The sequence below is a fragment of the Tachyglossus aculeatus genome, chromosome X1, assembly GCF_015852505.1.
Source record: "Tachyglossus aculeatus isolate mTacAcu1 chromosome X1, mTacAcu1.pri, whole genome shotgun sequence".
Classification (NCBI taxonomy): domain Eukaryota; kingdom Metazoa; phylum Chordata; class Mammalia; order Monotremata; family Tachyglossidae; genus Tachyglossus; species Tachyglossus aculeatus.
Window position 1 is genome coordinate 79,791,702 of NC_052101.1, and position 23,333 is coordinate 79,815,034.

Genomic DNA, 23,333 nt, shown 5'->3' on the forward strand with positions numbered 1-23,333 from the left:
CAAGATAATCAGTTTGGACATAGTCCCTGTCCCAGATGGGGCACACAGTCATAATTCCCATTTTAAAGATGAGATAACTTAGGCACAGAAAAGTGAAGTGACTTGCCCAGGGTCACACAAGCAGACAAATGGCGGAGCTGGGGTTAGAACCCACATCCTTCTGACTCCCAGGCCCAGGCTCTATCTACTAGGCCAAGTTGCCTCTAGGCTTCAATACCAAATATATGAAAGAATGTCTTGGCTCTCTCTTTCTTGCTTTTCCTCTACCCACCTCCCACTCCCTCGATCAGCCAAGGCAAAACAACCGTAGAAAACTCTCTAAAGTGAGGTAATGGTGTTGTCGACTTTTAGTCGAAGGGTTTCCTCACAGCATTTGAAAATGTAAAGATAATCAATAGGCCCACTGGCCTACAGCAATATGTGTATGAGTGTGTACATCTCCCTCTTTAAAAAACCAGAAATATGACTATTCTTAGCCACTGTGCATTTCAGATGGCTGTTAAGACTAGAACATATATTGATGGAGTCCCCCATCAGAAATGACAGATAAGATTAGATCCTGGGATTTTAGGACCAAGAACCTGCACAGAGGAATTAATTATATAGTTCTAGTGGCTTGCCCTTGAAATCTCTCCTCCTTCCCAGTCCTATTCCTAATATGGCCTAGAATGCAGCAAGCAAGTAATAATAATAATAATGATGGCATTTATTAAGCACTTACTATGTGCAAAGCACTGTTCTAAGCACTGGGGAGGTTACAAGGTGATCAGGTTGTCCCACGGGGGGCTCACAGTCTTAATCCCCATTTTCCAGAGGAGGTAACTGAGGGACAGAGAAGTTGTGACTGGTGCAAAGTCACATAGCATGACAATTGGCAGAGCTGGGATTTGAACCCATGACCTCTGACTCCAAAGCCCGTGCTCTTTCTACTGAGGCATGCTGCTTCTCGTACCTTGTACCTTCAAGTACCTTGTTGTGGGCAGGGAATGTGTTTGTTATAATTGTTACATTTTAGTCTCCCAAGCTCTTAATAAAGTGCTCTGCACAGAGTAAGCATTCAATAAATATGATTGATTGATAAAACAGGCAACAGGCAAGGGTGCAGCACACTGTGATGAGCATGCATGGTCCTCACCCCTGTTGGCTAGCTACAGGCAGAACCAGGACTAGAACCAATTCCCAAAGCAGTGATTTCCCTCAGCCCCTTCTCTCCACCCCCCACTCCCCGACTAGACCAACAGCAGGGCTACATATATAATTCATGGAGAAAGGATTGATTTTTGTTTTCCTCTAACCATGCAGATTTTATTCATCAAACTCAGATGTCTGTCAGAATTGAGTTGTTTTGTGAATCAGTTTGCAATATTAATCACATTATAATAATTCCTTCTATATCGACTCTTTTGTCACATTTACTTTGAAAACAACTTATTCTAACTTGAATTTTTGGTTGAACTTTTAGTATTTTCGTCACTGGATTGTTTAAGCTTGTCAGGCTACAAGCAAGCATCATTTAAAACAGTGCCAATTTGCACTGATTTCGTTGTCATTTATTTAGCTTTTTGTGGGTAGAGCCTTAAGTTGAAGTCGTTTTCACCACATATGCATCCGTTGCCATGGTTAATTGTTTACATGGATGCAGAACAACACAGGTTTATTCTTTTCTGAACCTTTCTCAGAAGTTCGTGTACCTGTAACTTGACATTGAGCAACTTCAGGTTGAACCTTTTCAGTAAATTCTCCTCAGCCAGCTAGATGTTTTTTAACTGATGTTTTTATTGGTTTTGTCCAACAAAAGAGGAAGGAAGCTCATGAAGAAGATTCTGCCACAAGGGGCAGGGGTTCAGAGTGGTGGGGGAAAGTGGGAATTATTCTTTTCATTGTTGAATGTTGCACACACAATGAAGTGTTTGCAGCTTCTATTATACAACTCCACAGCAATGTGCCAAATTGACAGGCTCCAAACTTGGAGAAGCCAGCAGAAGAAGGGAGTGAATTTGCTGGTAGAAATCATTGCTATGTTTACTCTTGCAAAACCATTTCTTTTCCGTATGTGAGAGGCATCCGGTTGAGAAATGCGGAAGTGGTTATTTTCTTTCAGTTTCTCTGTTCAGTGAAAGACCTGGTCAAAAGTCTGAAAATTAGAAAGCAAGCTGGTCATCCTTTTTTTTCCCCTCTCCTCTCCCCTTGATACAAGAATGAGATAAAAGTAGTTGGTAACCTCTCCAAGGGTTTGTGAAGGCACCGGAAACAATGTAAGGATAAAATGGTGAAGGGGCAGATTCTAAAGCATGGAGTTCAACGGACGATACCTTCTTCCTAGTTGATATAAATTTAATAGGATGAAGATGGATTCTTATTTTCTTTTGAAATTGTATTGTATTAGTACCTCCTAAGCCTGTCCATCTCAAACCTGTTGGATGGAAAAGAGATTTTGAGTTAATACCTCCAGCACCTTGTAGACCTCTTCCTGCTGACCCCAGACTATCCAGAAGCTCGCTGCCAGTAGAAGGAGGATCACAAACATCATCGGACATCAACTCTCTAATTGAAAAATTTGAAAGCATCTGGTAATTATATCTTGCAATTTTTTTAGACTATGATATTTCATTCAGTTCATTCAGTCATTTATTGAGCACTTACTGTGTGCAGAGCACTGTACTAAACTCTTGGGAGGGTGCAATATTTGAAATGATTATAGGAAATACATTTCAAATGAGAATAAAACCCACCTTTTTCTCCTGATGTTCTTATGAAATGATCTGTGGACATGAAGTGAACTTTATCTTGCCCACATCACAGAAATGTTGTAAAAATGTAGCCGAATGTCTAATGAGCAGTTTGAAGTTTCCAGATTTGATATGGAACTGTAATGCCTTATTGGATAGTACAGTCAATTGCAGGATATTCAGTCAATCATATTTATTGAGCGCTTACTGTGTGCAGAGCACTGTACTAAGCACTTGGGAGAGTACAATGCAATAATAGACACATTCCCTGCCCACAGCGAGTTTACAGTCTAGAGCGGGGGCGGAGGATATGTGATGCTCACTCACCAAACTATTTTGTTTTTTTGTAAAATAGCTTTTGGATTTGAGAGGTAGTTTACAGGATTAAGCATGTTTAGACTACAGTTGACATTATCCTTTTTTGGAAGTAAGAAGTCCTTTTTCAAAGCAATTACTTTTCTAATGTTTTATTTGAAACTAGAATGCAGAAAGACCCATAAATTCCAATATATGTTACTTGACAATATTATTCAGGGCACAAAATGGATAGAATCTCAGTTCTGGCTTTTGCTTTTTGAGTGTTTTTTCATTTATTTGGTTGTCTGGGGTGTATGAAATGAATCATGTGCCTGTAAATATGAGAAAAGAAAGGGCCTGGTTTTCAGGGGCTGTTTTTTTATCACTAAAGTCCTGGATACTGTAATTCTATCAAACCTCTGACTTAGGAAAGCTAGAGAGCAATTCCATTGTAAAATTCTCATTGATATTCAGAAATACAGTGTTTTATTATCCCAGGTCCCGCTGAGAAGCAGCATGGCCTAATGGAAAAAGTATGGGCCTGGGATTCAGAGGACCTGGGTTCTAATCCTAGCTCCTCCACTTTCATTCAGTCGTATTTATTGAGCACTTTACTGTGTGCAGAGCACTGTACTAAGTGCTTGAAAAGTACAATACAGCAATAAAGGGACTTGTCTGCTGTGTGACACTGGGCAAGGGTTTCACTTCTCTGAGCCTCAGTTACCTCATCTATAAAATGGGGATTAAGACTGAATGCCCCTTGTGGGACATGGACTATTTACCCCAGCGTGTAGCGTAGTGCCTGGCACATAGTAAGTGCGTAACTATTTTTATGGTATTTGTTAAGTGCTTACTATATGCCAGGTACTGTACTAAGCTCTGGGGTAATCAGATAATCAGGTTAGCAAATACCATTAATTTTTTTTAAGTCTCCCTTTTGGATCTGTGTGCAGGAATATGATTTGTTTCTGTAAGTGGGTTTGCTCCAAAACCACAAATTTCACTCCAACAAGATGTGCTTATGATTTTAGGTGGCAGGCTGGACTTAAAACAAAATCATATGGTTAACCTGGCTTGTTTGATTTTGAACCAAAAATCACTTGTCCTTTTCCCCCGTTTTCAGGCAACCCATTCACATCTTTCAAAGGGGCCAGTTAAGTTTAGCTTTTAAGATGGAATCAGGATTGGATTCTTCACCACAACCAAATGCAGCAGACCATGAGCAGATGACAAGTTCTGGCAGCTCTGCAAGCGAAAGAAGTGAGCCAGGTGAGAAAGAGCCAGATGTACTATGCACTGCAGGGCAGTATAACACAGACTTAATCAAAATGAAAGAATTCAACATCGGGGAGAGCCAAAACTATGAGGACCATTCTCCAGTGAATCCCAGTGAAGAGCCCAGAGTAGAACACGGGGCTAAAGACACAGCTGCCGAGCAGAATGGAAATGGGAAAATACCAAATCGAGACAGTGGAATCGACAGTCCTTCCTGCAGTGTGGCAGGAGAGACCTTTCCAAATGAAGAGGGAGGGGAGCCCAAGAAAGGTGTTGGAGCTGGAATCCTGACCAAGATGGAGTCTGAGGGAAAGGTCAGGAAGTCTTCACCTGCTGAACCCAAGAGAGATTCGACCCAGGACGAAGACAGTGATATTGATGAGGGGAGTAGTGAAGAGCAGGAGTCAGCTGAAGGTCCAAAGTCAGAAGATTTAGATACAGCCAAGGTAAGACACTGACTTCTCTCCTGTTTATCATTTTTCTGTGATGTTGGATTGATGAGATATCTTTCTCTATCCCAAAAACGTATTGCATTTCCTCCAAGATGTAATAATTATGACACTGATGTCTTCACTATCACTCTATTTCTGACACCAGATTTTCTTAGGAATGTTATCAATTCATAAGAGAATAGCAACAAAAATCACTAACATCACAAAGGAAGAAAAACCCCACTAATTCCAGTAAAGTTATTAAATTATTTGGAGGCTTTCTTGGAATATAGAGTCATATATAGTATTTGCTTTGCAGTGCCAGAATTGAAATAGGAAACCTATTGTTAAACAGTACAAAGTGGGAAGCAGCTTGGCCTCCTGGAAAGAGTATGGGCCTGGGAGTCAGAGGATCTAGGTTCCAGTCCCAGCTCTACCATTTGTCTGCTGTCACCTAATTTATTTGTGCCTCAGTTACCTAGTCTGGAAAATGGGGATTAAGACTGTGAGCCCCATGTGGAACATGGACTGTGTTCAATTTGATTAGTTTGTTACCTACCCCAGCACTCACTACAGTGTCCTGACACACAGTAAGCGCTTAATAAGTACCATAAAATACCTCGTTGCTGAAATAATAGATTGAAATGATAATCACAACCTAAATCATCTTTTTTTATAACCCCAACTCGATACAGAGTGAGTGTATAATCACTTTACTTGTACTGAGGGAAATTAATTTGACAGTGGGCATGTTTTTAAACCATCAAATGTAGGAACCAGCAAGACTCCAAATGAGTTAAATTAAAGGCTAACATTTGCCCTTTCCTTAGATGTTATGGTGCTCATTAGCTTGAATAATAGCTCGCTGTTCAGGTAACACACAAAGGTTTTGCTGACATTTGAGAATGCTTTTATTCCAAGGGGGATTTCTTTCAATTTTTAATGCAGAAAACATGTGGCTGGTATAATAGTCTACATTCTGTGAGCTCTGAATAAATGTCAATTACTATAGCAATGATCATACAAAACAAGAGTACTAACTTCCTTATAAAACTCCCTTAACAAATAATCACCAAGTTCTTTGAAGCCTCAGAAACTGACAGACCATCTTCTTATGGAGTCTATTTCAGTTATCACTGATGAAAAAGCAGCTGCTCCTCAGCTGAATACAGTACAGTTGAGGAAAGGATGCAAAGGTTACCTTATCTAATTGAAAACTGCAGGGGTAATTTTTATGTAGACAGGATGTAATTACTGAGTTTGGAATTTGGCCCGGTCATTGGATTTGGATGAACTCTTAGCAGAAAATGAGATCAGATCTTTAATAGCTGCAAATGGTCAGGACATTGGATTATGACCACTCCTCACTGAGGATTTACTCAAAAAAGGGACAGGACTGTGTTTTGTCTATGACTTCTTTCAATGCATGTTCAGGTTAAATGAAAAAGTAAAAGGACATTTCGGATCTGGTTTTGATTTTTCTTAAAAGCAGTAGCCCTTATTTTTCCCTCTAGATTATTAGAGAGATTGATAGCTGTCACTTTTCATTCATTCATTCAATCGTATTTATTGAGCGCTTACTGTGTGCACTGTACTAAGCGCTTGGGAAGTACAAGTCGGCAACACATAGAGACGGTCCCTACCCAACAGCGGGCTCACTTTTGTGACTGCTGATCACTATATAAGGTCATTTGTTCCTAGATGCTTTGTAAATCTGATCTGTTGTCCACAATGGTTTGCTTCCATTTTATAGTTGGGGAAAATGGAAATGCAATAATAATAATACTAATAATTATTATGGTATTTGTTAAGCACTTACTATGTGCCAAGCACTGGTCTAAGCGCTGGAGTAGATACAACGTGATCAGGTTGTCCCCCGTGGGGCTCACAGGCTCAATCCCTATTTTACAGACGAGGTAACTGAGGCACAGAGAAGTTAAGTGACTTGCCCAAGGTCACACAGCAGACAAGTGACGAAGGCGGAATTAGAACCCACAATGTCTGACTCCCAAGCCCGTGTTCTTGCCACTAGGCTATGCTGCTTCTCTGTGGAGGGAAGGGACCTGCAGATGCAGGGACCTGGATTACAGGCCAGTGAAAATGCTGGGACTTGGTCCCAGATCTCCTGTTTCATTAGCGTGTACCCTGAATTTCTTCATCAGAAGCACTTACTGAGCACTTACTGTGTGCAGAGTACCTTTCTGGGTGCTTGATGAGATTTTTCCAAGCATGGTCACATCAGATATCTTATTTTTTGTAGTGAGAGTCAAGTTTAATTCCCATTTTATCAATGAAGAAACTGAAACACAGTTAAGTGGAGTAACCTACCCATGACCACACAACAAGCCAATGGCAGAGCTGAACCTTTTGACCTGTTTTTTTTTTGACTATTAGACCCATGCTTTCTCCAGTAGACTCCTCTGGTTACCTGTATTTCACAGACAATGATAGTAGTATTAGTGGTTAGAGTATTAAGCACTTTGTGCAGAGCACTGTACTAAGCATTGGGAAATGTTGCAGAGGTGGGAATTAGACACAGTCCCTGTCCCTCAAAAGGCTCACAATTTATGACTTTAGGTGGGGGAGAGGACTGGAGACAGATTCATTTGGAACAAAGAAACCATCAGACATTAATGAAACATTATTAGGGACAAGGAGAAATACACAAAATAAGAACAAGACAATTTGGAGGAATAATTGTCTAGGAAAGGTGGCTCACCTCAGGTTTTTCTGAACACCCCCAAACAATCCATTATCCCTCATTTTGTTATCCAGGGGCTTTAGTGAGAGGGTGGGGTGGGGTTTATGGGGAAACGAGATAAAGCAGAGTTGCTTAGTATGCCCAGTTCTGTTTAAGTTTTTCAATGACACCATCCTGGCAGTACCTTAATGTTACTGTTAGAACACATTTCTTCTCCTCCAAGAAATTCTTTCAACTCAACACCACAGGCTCCGAGTATCATTGAAAGCCCTAGGGGACCACACCCAAGAAGACTTTCAAATGATTGTAAGTTGCTTTGTGGCCTGAGGCAGGAGCTTTGGATTGACAGTAAGTCTGAAGCAATCCAAAATAATGTATCAGCCTACACCAGGGAAGCCCTTTACCCAGCTGAACATTTTCATTAGCAAGGCGAAACAATGTTATCTCAGAATTCTGTTACTTAGGCAACACCCTGTCCAACAATGCAAACCTAGACAAGAACCTAGAAAATCAAATCAAGAAGCCCAGCACATCTTTTAGGTGACTGCCAGACAGAATATGGTAGCAACAAGGTTTTAGACCAAACTATAAGTCAACTGCTTCCCTCTCCTCCAACCACCACATTTGTCTCTTTAAGCAATTCTATCCACTCTATTACTTATAGGCCATGCCTAATATCAAGTGGTATTCCAGGATCACAAACAATGAAATCCTGGACTGAAGTCAATCCACTAGCATTGGCGCTCTTCTCATCTCAACACAGCTTCACTGGGTAGGCTACATAGGAAAGATGGTACTGTATGGTGAGCTGGAAGGAGGTAACCAAAATAAAGGGAGCAGAGGATTAATGAAGTACAGTTAAATGAATAATAATAATAGTACTTAAGTGCATTCCTTATGTCAAGCACTGTACTAAGTGCCAGGTAGATATGGGATGAGGAAATGATTTAATGGCAAAATATTGTTGAATTGCACTCCCTCAAGGGCTTAGTACAGTGATCTGCACGCAGTAACTGCTCAATAAATATGACTGAAAGAATGAAAATAAAATGAAGCTGCTCTTCAGGGCTGGAGGACATTGTTAACCATGTGCCCTCAGAATTTCAATGTGATTTAATCAGATATAGATACAGGCAAACGTAAGGAATAACACAAAGACCTCTTTACAGTGTTTGTAGATCTAAATAGAGCATTTGTTATCTTTCAAAAGCATTAAACTGGACTCTAAAAACTGGAAAGAAAGTTTTTGACTACTGTGAAAAATTGATCAGGATCCCAAGATTACTCCATGATGATATAATAATAATAATGGTGGCATTTGTTAAGAAGTGCTTACTATGTGCCAAGCACGGTTCTATCCAAAGTGGAGTAAAGCAGAGCTTTGGACTCTAATAATAATGATTATGGTGCTTGTTAAGCACTTACTTTGTGCCAAGCACTATTCTAACACTGGGGTAGATACAAGTTAATCAGCTTGGGCATGGTCCCTGTCCCACAAGGGGCTCACACTCTTAATCTCCATTTTACAGATGAGATAATTGAGGCACAGAGAAGTGAAGTGACTTGCCAAGGTCACACAGCAGACATGGCAGTGCTGGTATTAGAACCCAGGTCCTTCTGACTCCCAGGCCTGTGCTCTATCCACTAAGCCACACTGTTTCCTATGACTATAGGACCTCCGCATAGAGGTGGTAACTGAAGCCAGAGCTAATGAATGTAAAGTGAGAAACTAAGGGCCCCAGAACAGAGTCTTGAAGGTTACCTAAGTTAGGGTGTGAAAAACAGACAAAGAACTAGCAAAAGAGATTGATGAGGAGTGGCCAGAGATGTAGGAGGGGAAGTAGTATGTGTAATCAAAGACAGCAGAGAAATCAAGGAGGATTAGGCTAGAGTAGAGCCCATTAGATTTGGCATGGGGGAGCTCATTGGTGATCTTTGAGCATTTGGTCTCAATAGAAGTGAAGGGGTAGAAATCAGATTGTAGGGAGTTCTGAAAGTGCTAGGAGAAGGGAAAGCAGCAGATGTATACAACTTGTTCAAGGAGTTTGGATAGGAATGAACCCAGGAAGATGATGGGACCACAACTGGAAGGCATAGTGAGCTCCAGAGAAGTCTTTTTAGCAAAGGTGAATTTTGAGCATGGTCTAATCAGTCAATCAATCAATCGTATTTATTGAGCGCTTACTGTGTGCAGAGCACTGTACTAAGCGCTTGGGAAGTACAAGTTGGCAACATATAGAGACAGTCCCTACCCAACAGTGGGCTCACAGTCTAGAAGGGGGAGACAGAGAACAAAACCAAACATACTAACAAAATAAAATAAATAGAATAGATATGTACAAGTAAAATAAATACATAAATAAATAGAGTAATAAATATGTACAAACATATATACATATATACATGTGCTGTGGCGAAGGGAAGGAGGTAAGATGGGGGATGGGGAGGGGGACGAGGGGGAGAGGAAGGAAGGGGCTCAGTCAGGGAAGGCCTCCTGGAGGAGGTGAGCTCTCAGTAGGGCCTTGAAGGGAGGAAGAGAGCTAGCTTGGCGGATGCGCAGAGGGAGGGCATTCCAGGCCCGGGGGATGACGTGGGCCGGGGGTCGATGGCGGGACAGGCGAGAACGAGGCACGGTGAGGAGATTAGCGGCAGAGGAGCGGAGGGTGCAGGGTGGGCTGTAGAAGGAGAGAAGGGATGTGAGGTAGGAGGGGGCAAGGTGATGGAGAGCCTTGAAGCCGAGGGTGAGGAGTTTCTGCCTGATGCGCAGATTGATTGGTAGCCACTGGAGATTTTTGAGGAGGGGAGTAACATGCCCAGAGCGTTTCTGGACAAAGACAATCCGGGCAGCAGCATGAAGTATGGATTGAAGTGGGGAGAGACATGAGGATGGGAGATCAGAGAGAAGGCTGATGCAGTAGTCCAGATGGGATAGGATGAGAGCTTGAACGAGCAGGGTAGCAGTTTGGATGGAGAGGAAAGGGCAGATCTTGGCAATGTTGCGGAGCTGAGACCGGCAGGTTTTGGTGACAGCTTGGATGTGAGGGGTGAATGAGAGAGCGGAGTCGAGGATGACACCAAGGTTGCGGGCTTGTGAGACGGGAAGGATGGTAGTGCCATCAACAGAGATGGGAAAGTCAGGGAGAGGGCAGGGTTTGGGAGGGAAGACAAGGAGTTCAGTCTTGGACATGTTGAGTTTTAGGTGGCGGGCAGACATCCAGATGGAGATGTCCTGAAGGCAGGAGGAGATGCGAGCCTGGAGGGAGGGGGAGAGAGCAGGGGCAGAGATGTAGATCTGAGTGTCATCAGCGTTGAGATGATAGTTGAAGCCGTGGGAACGAATGAGGTCACCAAGGGAGTGAGTGTAGATTGAGAACAGAAGGGGACCAAGCACCGAACCTTGAGGAACCCCCACAGTAAGGGGATGGGAGGGGGAGGAGGAGCCTGCAAAAGAGACTGAGAATGAACTACCGGAGAGTTAAGAGGAGAACCAGGAGAGGACGGAGTCTGTGAAGCCAAGGTCGGATAGTGTGTTGAGGAGAAGGGGGTGGTCCACAGTGTCGAAAGTGGAAGGAGATATAAGAAATGGTGCAGTTGAAGATGATGGTGCCTACTACACATCAGTTTGCACATTCTACTCCTCCTAAGTTCACCTTCTCTAGTTGCCTCCTCCTCAACTCTCCTATCTCTGACCACTGGCTGAGTCAAGGCTTTCAAATATGCCTTTCATCTTCAAAGCCTTTCTGAAATTCCACCTTTTCCAGGAGGCTATTCCCAATTAAACTTTCTTCTCCCTGCATCGTATACTCCCAACTCTCATCTCTGTGCTTTTGGGCAAATCGATTCCTGTACTGTACTATTTGTGCGCTTCCTATCGATCTGTAAATGATTTTGTGTCTGTCTTCTTCAGTAGAGTATAACTTCCTTATGTGTCTTCTTCCCCTTTGGTACTGTCTTCTACTTTTTTGTACTCTCCCAAGCATTTAGTACATAGCTCTCCACACAGTAAGCAGTCAATAAATGCTATCTACTGAATGTAGATTGAATGAAGAAAAACCAGAAATCATGTGAGGTAGCAATAGAAAGAGTTCAGTCTGGTGTACTACAGTTAGAAATGGGGAGACTGCTTAAAACATTGGCTTTGGGAAGACTGAGACATCAAGAAGAAGGATTGAAAATGTGGGTGACTCATACATTGTCAATCATATTTATTACCCTGTGCATAGCCCTGTACTAAGCATTTGGGTAGGTACAATGTAACAGAGTTGGTGGACACATTCCCTGCCCACATGGAGCTTACAGTCTACAGGGGGGACACAAAATAGGCAGCATAGGGTAATCTATATCAGAACATCATGTGAAAGGATTATAGGTCAGGTGTTCCAGCCAGGCTTCTACATGCCCCCCGCCTCCCGAAATCTCCCCAGAAATAGTGTCATCTTTGAATCAATCAGTCATATTTATTGAGTGCTTACTGTGTGCAGAGCAATGTACTAAGCGCTTGGGAGAGTACTGACACAAATTCAGTTGAAAAATATGAGTTTCAATGGAGCGTCATTCGTCTTTACTAACTCCATGGTACTCTCCCAAGTGATTAGGCCAGCTCTCTTCACAGTTAAACATTTAATAATTACTAACAATTGACTGATTGTGTTGATCTTCCAATAGCTATTTTTTAGGTTTTGCGGGGCCTATCACTACTGGCAATATTCTCTTGGTCTCACTGGCTTTATAACCAGTTTTTTCAGAGGAGCATCACCTCCTGTGCACCATGTTGAACTGTGTTTATCTTTTCCACATAGCCACATGTACTCCTTATCAAATTCATATGTTGTATTAATTTAATTCTGCCTATCTGCTTAGAGATTTCCCTAATAGGGGAGGACAAGAATTACTGACTATGGTAAACTCTTGACCTCATTCTCTTGACTTTTCATTCTCAGTCTCTTTTGCAGGCTCCTCCTCCCCCTCCCATCCCCTTACTGTGGGGGTTCCTCAAGGTTCAGTTCTTGGTCCCCTTCTGTTCTCGATCTACACTCACTCCCTTGGTGACCTCATTCACTCCCACGGCTTCAACTATCATGTCTACGCTGATGACACCCAAATTAACATCTCTGCCCCTGCTCTCTCCCCCTCCCTCCAGGCTCGCATCTCCTCCTGCCTTCAGGACATCTCCATCTGGATGTCTGCCCGCCACCTAAAACTCAACATGTCCAAGACTGAACTCCTTGTCTTCCTTCCCAAACCCTGCCCTCTCCCTGACTTTCCCATCTCTGTTGATGGCACTACCATCCTTCCCGTCTCACAAGCCCACAACCTTGGTGTCATCCTCGACTCCGCTCTCTCGTTCACTCCTCACATCCAAGCTGGCACCAGAACCTGCCGGTCTCAGCTCCGCAACATTGCCAAGATCCACCCTTTCCTCTCCATCCAAAACCACTACCCTGCTCATTCAAGCTCTCATCCTATCCCGTCTGGACTACTGTATCAGCCTCCTCTCCGATCTCCCATCCTCTTGTCTCTCCCCACTTCAATCCATACTTCACGCCGCTGCCCGGATTGTCTTTGTCCAGAAACGCTCTGGGCATGTTACTCCCCTCCTCAAAAATCTCCAGTGGCTACCGATCAACCTATGCATCAGGCAGAAACTCCTCACCCTCGGCTTCAAGGCTCTCCATCACCTCGCCCCCTCCTACCTCACCTCCCTTCTCTCCTTCTACAGCCCAGCCCGCACCCTCCGCACCTCTGCCGCTAATCTCCTCACCGTGCCTTGTTCTCGCCTGTCCCACCGTCGACCCCCGGCCCACGTCATCCCTCTGGCCTGGAATGCCCTCCCTCCCCACAACCGCCAAGCTAGCTCTCTTCCTCTCTTGAAGGCTCTACTGAGAGCTCACCTCCTCCAGGAGGCCTTCCCAGACTGAGCCCCCTCCTTCCTCTCCCCCTCCTTCCCCTCTCCATCCCCCCCGCCTTACCTCCTTCCCTTCCCCACAGCACCTGTATATATGTATATATGTTTGTACATATTTATTACTCTATTTATTTTACTTGTATATATCTATTCTATTTATTTTATTTTGTTAATGTGTTTTGTTTTGTTTTCTGTCTCCCCCTTCTAGACTGTAAGCCCACTGTTGGGTAGGGACTGTCTCTATGTGTTGCCAACTTGTACTTCCCAAGTGCTTAGTACAGTGCTCTGCACACAGTAAGTGCTCAATAAATACGATTGATTGATTGATTGATTGACTCCATTTGCATATGCTATAACCACTACCGCACATGCACAAATAACTTCTACTTTGGCTTTGGACATTATCGAACTCATTTATTGGTTTCATTCTGCTCTGCCTATCTCCTCAGATATTTTCTGAAGAGGTGAGGATGAGAATTGGCTTCTAGAATGAACTCTTGACCCCTCTTTCGTGCTCTAACCACTATACCATATGCACAAATAGCTCCTACATGGTTTGGGGCATTAGCATGGGAGGAAGTGGGGAGAAATAAAGCTATAAAAGGATATGTGTACTATTAGTTTGGTTAGTCTGCTAATTTTAGTAGTATGGTAAAGCATATCTAAAATTTTCGTGTGCTCTTCTTGTTTAAACTCTTGTGCAAATGGCAGCCTAAACCAGGTTCAGCAACTTTTCACTCTGAAAAATCTATTTGTTCCTCCTCCATTCTCTCTCGTCCTGTGGCAGGATACCCTTTGGAGATGACAGATGGAGTTGAATTGTTTTTTTTTAAAGAATGTCTTGGCCTCAGCACTCTTCACTCTGTTCAGTCAGGAAGGGAAGATGCTAGTCAAATGTAGAAGTTATTCATTCAGTTGGTCTTTGCCTGTGTGTTCAGAAGGCTATGAAAAATAAGTAGCCGTGATTGCATATTGATCAAGTACTTTAGTAAAATTTATTTTCCTGCTATAGTCACTGTGATTCTTAAAAGAAGGAAGGTTCTCCTAAACATGTTAGAAAAACAATGGACACCCAAAGGCCCATTAGACAAAGATGCCTCTATTATCATCTAGTGAGAGAGTAGTTTGCTCATATCCTTCTTCCCTGCCTTAATTCTGGCAGGTCTCAGAAAGCAAGGAGGATAGATGTGGTCTAGGTCTCACGACCTCTGAGCCACGTTTCAAAGAGCTGGTGGAAATCCAGGCCCCAAGCCGACTTCTTCCACTTTAAGTTCATTCTCTCTTTCTAAAATTCAGCTCTCTCTTCAGATCAGCAACTGTTCTACTCCTCTCTCATTGACTTCCATCCCCCCAACACACACCAAGTATTCCAAATCTTCAACCCCCTTTGAAAACTTCCAGGGCCTCTACCACCGATCCCCATTCCTAGCCTCCAGCAACCTCAATAACTATTTTGTTGGCATTATAGAAATCACGCAAGTGACCTTTCCATAGTCCCTTCCTCATCTTGCCATTGTTCTGCCAGTCCTCCTTCTTGCCTGTTGCTCCAGAGGAGATCTCCTGGCTGCTTTCTAACTTTACTCCCTGTACCGGTGCCTCTTACACTATTCCCTCTTATCTCTTAAAAGCTCTTGCTCCCACTCTGCCCCTCCCTTACTGTTATCTGTAACTCCTTTCTCCTATTGATTCCATCCCCTCTGCCTTCAAACACACTCACCTCTTCCCTATACTAAGCAAATCCTCTTGGCCCCACAGCCCTCTGCAGATATTGTCACTTGCCTGTTTCCCCGATCCTGACCAAATTCTCTGAAGGGATACGTCTGCTGCCTTCATTTCCTCTCTGACAACTCTCTTCTCAACTCAGTATATTAAGGTTTTCACCCCCTTCACTCCACTAAGACTGCACTCTTCAAAGTCACCCGTAACTTCTTCATAGCTATATCCAATGGCTTCTAGCTTATCCTAATCCTCCTGGACCTCTCAGCCACCTTTGATACGACTATCCAATCTTGGTTTTGCTGACTTGGAACTCTTCTGGTTTTCCTCCACGTCTCCGACTGTTCCTTCCGTGTTTCCTCTTCCAACTTTTTTTGTTTTGTTATGGTATTTATTAAGCACTTACTATGTGCTGGGCACTGTAGTAAATGCTGGGGTAGTTACAAGATAACCTAGGATACAAAGAAGGTAAATGACTTGCCCAAAGTCACAAAGCAGACAAGTGAAGGAGTCAGGATTAGATCCCAGGTCCTCTGTCTCCCAGGCCGATGTTCTTTCCATTAGGCCATGCTTCTTCCCTCTTACCTAGTACGTGGTTGCCTGGGTCCTTTGTTTTTGTGCTGGGTCCCATGTTTTCCCTCCTTCTACACTCTCTTGGGGAACTCATACACTTGCATGGCTCTATGCGGGTGACTCAAAAATCTCCCTCTTGCCCTGTCCTCTTCCCTCATAGCCAGTCCCACCTCTCCTCTTGCCTCTAGGGCATCTCCACTTGGTTGGCACTCCAGCACCTCAAACTTAATGTGTCCCAAACTGAACTAATCTTTTTCCTTCCCTATTTCTCAATTGCAAACACCACCACCCACCCCGTGACCCAAGCACACAACCTTAGTATGATTTTGGCCTCTCGCTCATTCCACTCTCACATCTAATCTGCTATTACAACCTGCCAATTTTTCTTCAAAAGCATTATATGGATCCACTCCCTTCTTCTCCACCTATACAGCCACAACCATGGTTCATGTGCTCATCATATCATGATTGTGGACTATTGTGTCTGCCTCCACATTCGTCTCCCTACCTCCAGGCTCTCCCCCAACAATATATACTGCTGCCTGGATCATCTTCCTGAAACATCGCTCTCAGAGCATATTTGCCTGCTTTTCAAAATACTCCTCATTAAAGACAGACCATTGACCTCAAAACTCTGCACTGACTTTCCTCACTGTACTTAATCAGCTCTCCTTATCCACTACTGTTCTTACTGCACCCTTTGCTCCTCCTAAGCCCACTTTCTGGCTCTTCCTTGCTCTCATCTTGCATTCCTCTGACCCCATGCTCACGTTATCCCCAGAACTCTCAACACCCTTCTCTCCAATACACTGGACTTCATCTCTCCCAACCTCAAATCCCACCTCTTCCAACAGTTCTTCCCTGAGTAATCATCAGTATCCCAAATATCAACTCTATAGCCTCCTTCTGCAGTTACGATTTCAATTTATGCCCAGTCTCACTGTTGTATATTTGTATATTTGATTGAGCAGTCAATTTTCTCATTCCACCCCTTGCGACTATGTCTATTTCTGCCTCCCCCATTAGAATGTAATGGGGCAGGGAAGATGTCGTGTGGTTCTGTTTTCTTTCAAATGTGTAGTTGAGTGTGCTGCATTCAGTAAGTGCTCAATAAATGTCATTGCTACTAGTACTACTGGGGGATTGAAAGCCAGTTGGTTAAAAAAAATCAACATTCAAAACTATGCTAATATATATATTGTTAAAGGGACTGAGAAATAGTAAGTCTATCCACAAACAAGAGCAGCAAGAATTAAAAAAAAGTATAGCATAGGCCCACCATGTCATATACTTCTGGAGGTTCTCCACACTCTTAGGAGGGTACAATAGTAAATGCTGTTGTTGTTGAGATGTGGATAATGATTCCAATTTTGTGCTGAAGACTCATCTTAAAGGGCAGATGTGGTGTTACAGTAGACACTGAGCATTGCCTTCTTGGTATGCTTGATGGAATGGGCAAAAAAGAAAAAAAAACTCCACAGAATGTTGAAAATTTTGGACTTTGGGGAAGAAAAAGTCTAGCAAGTTGAGAACCAAACCTAGGATTAGGTTTGGGTGCATGATTAATGTTGGCAAAGATTTGGTGATAAATCAACATCATCCAGGTCTATTCAGAGGGTAGACAATAAAGTCAACAAAATCTCTATATAGTTTCCAAAGGAACTGTTACTACTTCAGAAAATGTCAGGGAATGGGAGACTCCTGCTATTCCCCTTACTGTCTTCCTTTTCACTGAGATTTAATTAAAAAGGGATGGATAAAGGCAGGGAGTAATAATTGTATAATGGCAACACGTGCTTGCTCTATTCTCAGAAAATTGACTTTGAGTCAAGATCAGTCCATTAATTGGTGGTATCTGAGTGCTTACTGTGTGGCAAAGCACTGTACTAAGCACTTGGGAAAGTACAGTACTGCAGATTGGTAGATGTGATCCCTGCCCACAAGGAATTTACAGTGTATGGGGTGGGGGGGGGGGGGGGGGGGGGAGCAGCCATGAAAATAAATTACCAATCAGAGAAATAGTTCCCAAAATGTCTTCTGGAGGTGGTAAATAACCCAGTGAATTTAACGATATAATTAATTTCAAGCGTGGCTTAGTGGAAAGAGTATGGGTTTGGGAGTCAGAGGTCATGGATTCTAATCCTGGCTCCTCCACTCGACAGCTGTGTGACTTTGGGCAAGTCACTTAACTTCTCTGTGCCTCAGTTACCTCATCTGTAAAATGGGGATTAAGACTGTGAGCCCCACGTGGGACAATTTGATTACCTTGTAATCTATCCTAGTGCTTAGAACAGTGCTTGGCACATAGGAAGTACTTAACGAATACCATTATTATTATTTTCTTAATGAAATGATAAGATTACTTATATAAAATAGACTTTGAGTAATTGGGCAGGGAGGGACTACTGGTCTTTGGTCAGACCTTTTGGTTAAATATGTGTACTCATACTTCAAACAGATCAGCAGGATTCCCTTTGAATTTGGAAGAACTCTAGCAGGTATTTTCCAATCTTTCCACTGCTGAACCCCCTCACCAGATTATCCATTCTTTTCCCTGCGGTTGAACTGAAATTGCTCTCTCTAATATTGTAGATTGATACCTATATTAGTTAGGAACATTGATGGATTAGTCCTTTTATAAAGGCTGAATTGCTTATCTTAGTTTCATCCTGGAGTTGATGGATAGTCTTAATAGAGAAATGCTATCTTTTCTAAAGGAAATCCCTTCCAATTATCCTGTCCCACATGAGGGTCACAATCTAAGATGGAGGGAGAGCTGATATTTTGTCCCCATTTTACAGAAGAGGAACCTGAGGTACAGGGAAGTTAAGTGATTTGCCCATAGTCACACAGCAGGCTAGTGTGCTCCTTCCATTAGGCAACACTGTCTCTCCACCTAGATGACATGTCTGTATATTTGAGTGAAAAAGTGACTTTCTAAGTTGTGAGGCCAGGAGGGAGGGAGGGAGAGAAAGAGAGAGAAGAGAGAGACGAGTCATTGTCTTATGTAAGGGACACTTGGTCAAATGTTTTTTTAAAAAAAATGCTAGAAGAAAATGATGTCACTGCAGTCTACAATGAAACATTTGGATATAGTGCATAAATGATTTACCAGTACTTTTAACAATTCTAAAAACTTCTGCCTTCCATTTTTTTCTTTTTGGTCCTTTGGCTTTATAATATTTGGAGGAAAAATAGTCTATATCGAGTGTTAGCTACCCTATAATGTATTACATCAGTGGGGTTTCTTTGTATAAGCCTTGCCTGTGAGTTGCTAATATACTAATTTGGAACTGATTTTTTTTTTCCAGTGTACAGAGCCACAAAAGCTATTCAATATTGCAAATGAACTTCTAAGTACTGAAGAAGCCTATGTGAAAAGACTGCATCTTCTAGATCAGGTATTTCAAACAAAATGCACTACTGTGTCCATTCTGGTCATTTTTTTTTAGTAAAACTGAAGTTTGCTACCTTTTTAGGCAATCAGTATATATTCTTTTGGGTGACAATTTGGCAGGGATCCACAACTCTCAAGTCAGTTCTTTGAAATCTTCTGGAATGAGGACACTCACTTAAATGAAGACCATATATGTGATCCTTCTACCAGATGTTTATCTAAATGTTGATATGACGACCAACCATTATTATTATTAATAATAATAACAATAATAGTATTGCTTAAGCATTTACTATGTGTCAAGAACTGTTCTAAGCACTGGGGTAGTTACAAGCTAATCAGGTTGGACACAATCTCTATCCCATGTGAGGCTCACCATCTTAATCCCCATTTTACAGATGAGATAACTGAGGCACAGAGAAGTTCAAGGTCACACAGTTGAGAAGTGCATAGACGGGATTAGAACCCAGGTCCTTCTGACTCCCAGGCCCGTGCTTTATCCACTAGGCCTCACTATGACTGAAATGTCAAATAATGAAACATTTCTGCATCTATCTAGGCCCGTTCAAGCAGCAATAGAATCTTGGACAAAATAACTATAACCTTAAGCAAAGAATGAACTTGAGTAACTTACTCCTGTAGAAATTAAGTTGATTACAGAGACTCCATATCTACACTGAGACTTTGAGCCTAATTTATGTACTTGTGGTGTTGTTTTATTTCATCACTCCTGATGTGTCTGGCTCCAATCCCTTTTCCCCACTTAAACTCTTAGATGTGACCCATCCCAGGAGTAAGGGACTGTGTCTAATTCCCACTTGTGTATTTTCTCCCAGAGTTTAGTACTGTGCTCTGCACACAGTAAATGTTTAATAAATACTATTATAACGACTACTACTACTAAATAAAACCTGAGGGAATGAGAGAATCTACAGTTTCATGAATCCTCCATAAATTCAGCTTGATATTTTTTGGTGAATCAGAGAATTTTCTTTCTGGCAGGGCCTCTTCATCTACTTTATTGGGTAGTCCTTAGGACTGACATTAACTATTGTATGAGCTTGCTTTCAGGTTATAGACTTTTTTGAGTCATTGGAAAATAATAAAAGAGCATAAATGGCAACACAAAAGCTATGTCCCTAAATCATTTAAGTGATTGATTTTTCTGTGCAACTCTCTGCCAAGAAAAACTAATCCTAACCAAAAGTTGAGACATTGTACCAAAGCAAAAAATAAGGATCTTTAATAATATTTTTAGAAGTGGAGTAACTTTATCAGTTGGTTTTTGTTAGGTTTTTTGTACCAAGTTGGCAGAAGCTGGGATTCCATCTGAAGTGACAACTGGCATTTTCTCCAATATTTCTTCAATCTACTGTTTCCATGGGAAGTTTCTTCTGCCAGAACTACAAACCCGGATTACTTGCGAGTGGTGGGTACAAATTCAAAAATCAAAGCTGAGGCTGGGGGTGCAGTGGCTGATGTTTTCTTCCCTCCCTGTGCACAACTATTGTCTACTGCTTTTTGCAGCTCTGTGTTTTCATTTCCCAGGCCTTGTGATGCCCTATTGCTTAAAATGGCCCATCTGTTGTTTCTGCTTCCCAGCAGTTAACAGCTCCACAGTTCCAGTGCTTTCATTGGTAATAAGAACAATATTTGCAAATATTAGTTTGTCAGTATGTTAAATTGCCTCTATCTTGAATTAATGGGAACTACTATCAATTTTACTTTAGCACTATAATTTTCTGCCTGGCTTTATTTGTCTCAATCATTTATGAGATCAGTTTGGTTCGTAATGCAGTATTCTGATGTTCATTCAATGTGTGTTGTGGAAATCCTTGCTCAGTGCTCACACCTTTTGCCCTGGAAGAAGGAAAAGAATTTTAAAGGATAAAATTATTATTAATTATTATTTATTATCAATCTTCACTTCTAAGCAGGATGCAAATTCCATTTGTAAATCTCAACATCTTGTGCCCCCCTGATTATAGCTCAGAAACTAGTAGGGGCCTGAAGGGAATGAATGAGAACTTGGTCCTGTAGCTGCTTCATATTTTAAAGATCCCCAGGATTGGGGATTCCTTTGTGGTGTTTCAGGGTTTGATAGGTTACATGCAATCAAATCCTTTTTGAAAAAATCTCAATTTTGATTGCTTTTCCCACCTTTGAAATCAATATAAAACAAAGAGTGTGGAATGGACAGTTTTGCGGAAGTAATACATTCAGAGCTATGAAGCTATTAAGCCCTTACACTAAACTCTGGGGAGGCTCACAATCTCTAAAGTGAGAGAGGTGAAGTTATTCAAATGAACAGCAATGACAATGCTAACAGTTGATTATTGGTTAGGAGGGATGCCTTTGAGTCTCCGACTCCTTTCTGCTCCCATGTGGAACACTGTGATCTGAACGGTCACATCATTTCCAACATTTTAAATTCTGGAAAGGAAAGTTTAGGGATTCTTTCTTTTCATCAATGTGTAATATAGATTTGGACATCCATTTTTGAACTAGATATTTTCTGAATTTATTTTAGCTAGCCAAACTGCCAAATGCAGGCTCTCAGATCTTAGAAAAGTACTTTTGTTGTCTATAATATACCAAAGCATTTAAGTCACTGGAAGAGCTATAAATCTTTCAAGATGAAATCTAACCTGTTCCATTAACATTGGTTACACCATATAACACTGTTTCATTTGACTCTGGAGCCTTTTGGAAGATAAACTGCTCTAACCATAACCATATTAACTTTTTCATTGTGCTTGCTGCAGCTAATATTTCTTGGGGCACACGCAATTGTTTTAGCTCAACATTTAATGAGATGATTTTGCCGGAGCAAGGTGGTACAGTTTTCTGCTAGTTATACATTAAAAGAACTAAGGAAAGAGAAAGGTGCAGATTTGATAAGATAAAGGAAATGTGATTTGAGCTTAATTATTGGCTATGAAGGTTTTTCCCTGCCCTGCAAAATTGGGCACCTTAGAATCATGATACTGAGATGGGAACATATGCCTCAATTTCATGTGGTGAATTTTGTATGATATCAGCAATGTAATGTTAGTTTTCAGTGAGGGTTGAATATTCTTATTTCATTGGAAATTGCCATCTCACAAATCATTAAGAGGAAGTTGAGTAGGCCCAGGGGACTGATTCTGAAGAAAGGTGATGGGAGAAAGGGAGGATGGAGTTTAGGTAATAAAATGATTTGTCCCACTTGAATGTAAAAAGGCAAATGCAGGGTTCTCTGCACTTCCTCAACATATGGAACCCCAGGGAGAAATCTCTCATGGGATCTCACTGCTTTCCATCGCTGGCAAGGCCCTAACTTGAGACTTCTTGGTCAATCAGTCAACCTCATTTATTGAGCACTTACTGGGTACAGAGCACTGTACTAAGCTTTTGAGGGAATATAATATAATGCAATGTCATTGCCATGCCCTCCTAGAATCACAGTGTGACTTCAGATCACAGTGGTTCACAGGAGACACAATTTTTGTTGCACATCAGATGCAGGAGAAATGCAGACAATGACATCAGAATGTCCAACCTTGTTGGGTGGACCTCAGGAAAGCATTTGTCACCATCAGCAGGCCTGATTTTAGCCAGTGACTGAAAAAGTTTGGCTGTCTTGAAAAGTTTATCAAGATCCTGAACCAACTCTACAGTGAAATGCCAAGATGCTATCAGATCCTTTCCCTATCACCCAGGTTGGGTTGTATAATAGGCTGAATCCTGTTCAACCTATTTCACACAGCCATGCAATTCCAAGCCTCTGGAAAACTCTCTTACAAGACATGCAGGTGATTATGAGCTACTCAGAATTAGCAAAGCACCTTGGTTTGACAGTCAGTCTGAAGAAGATCAAGGTTATGTACCAGCCCAAACCTGGCAAACCCTACACCCAACCAAGAATTTACATCAGCAACATATAATCAAATCCTGTAACTCAATTATGTTTCCTAGTAACACATTTCCAATTATGCAAGGGCAGACGAGGAGATAGAAAACTGATTCATGGAGACTAACATGATTGGCAGTCTCTTCTGCACACACTGATAGAATCTCATTGTCAGTGTCATTTTCAAACTCAAGAGTGTGGCTAAACATGCACACACAGACTGTATTATGATAGTACATGACCCATAGTTGATATCCTGAGTGAAATCTGATCCTGCTCCTGGTGGATAATCACATTCTAGAAGCATTCACCGTCTGTGGATTTTGGTGTTGATTGTATTTATTGAGTGCTTATTGTGTGCAGAGTACTATACTAAGTGTTTGGGAGAGTGCAGTATAACAATGTAACATTCCCTGC

At 41.9% G+C, this 23,333-nt stretch overlaps 1 protein-coding gene across 1 annotated transcript in view; it reads left to right on the forward strand.

Annotated features, from left to right (window-relative positions):
• The first annotated feature begins 2,370 nt into the window (after window positions 1-2,370).
• Window positions 2,371-23,333, forward strand: part of FGD3 (FYVE, RhoGEF and PH domain containing 3) — an 81,225-nt gene continuing 60,262 nt past the window's right edge. The window contains exons 1-4 of the mRNA XM_038772822.1: window positions 2,371-2,570; window positions 4,150-4,747; window positions 18,939-19,028; window positions 20,317-20,453. Coding sequence (XP_038628750.1) covers window positions 4,199-4,747; window positions 18,939-19,028; window positions 20,317-20,453 — 776 coding nt within the window. The 5' untranslated portion in view covers window positions 2,371-2,570; window positions 4,150-4,198. The remainder of the gene's footprint in view (window positions 2,571-4,149; window positions 4,748-18,938; window positions 19,029-20,316; window positions 20,454-23,333) is intronic.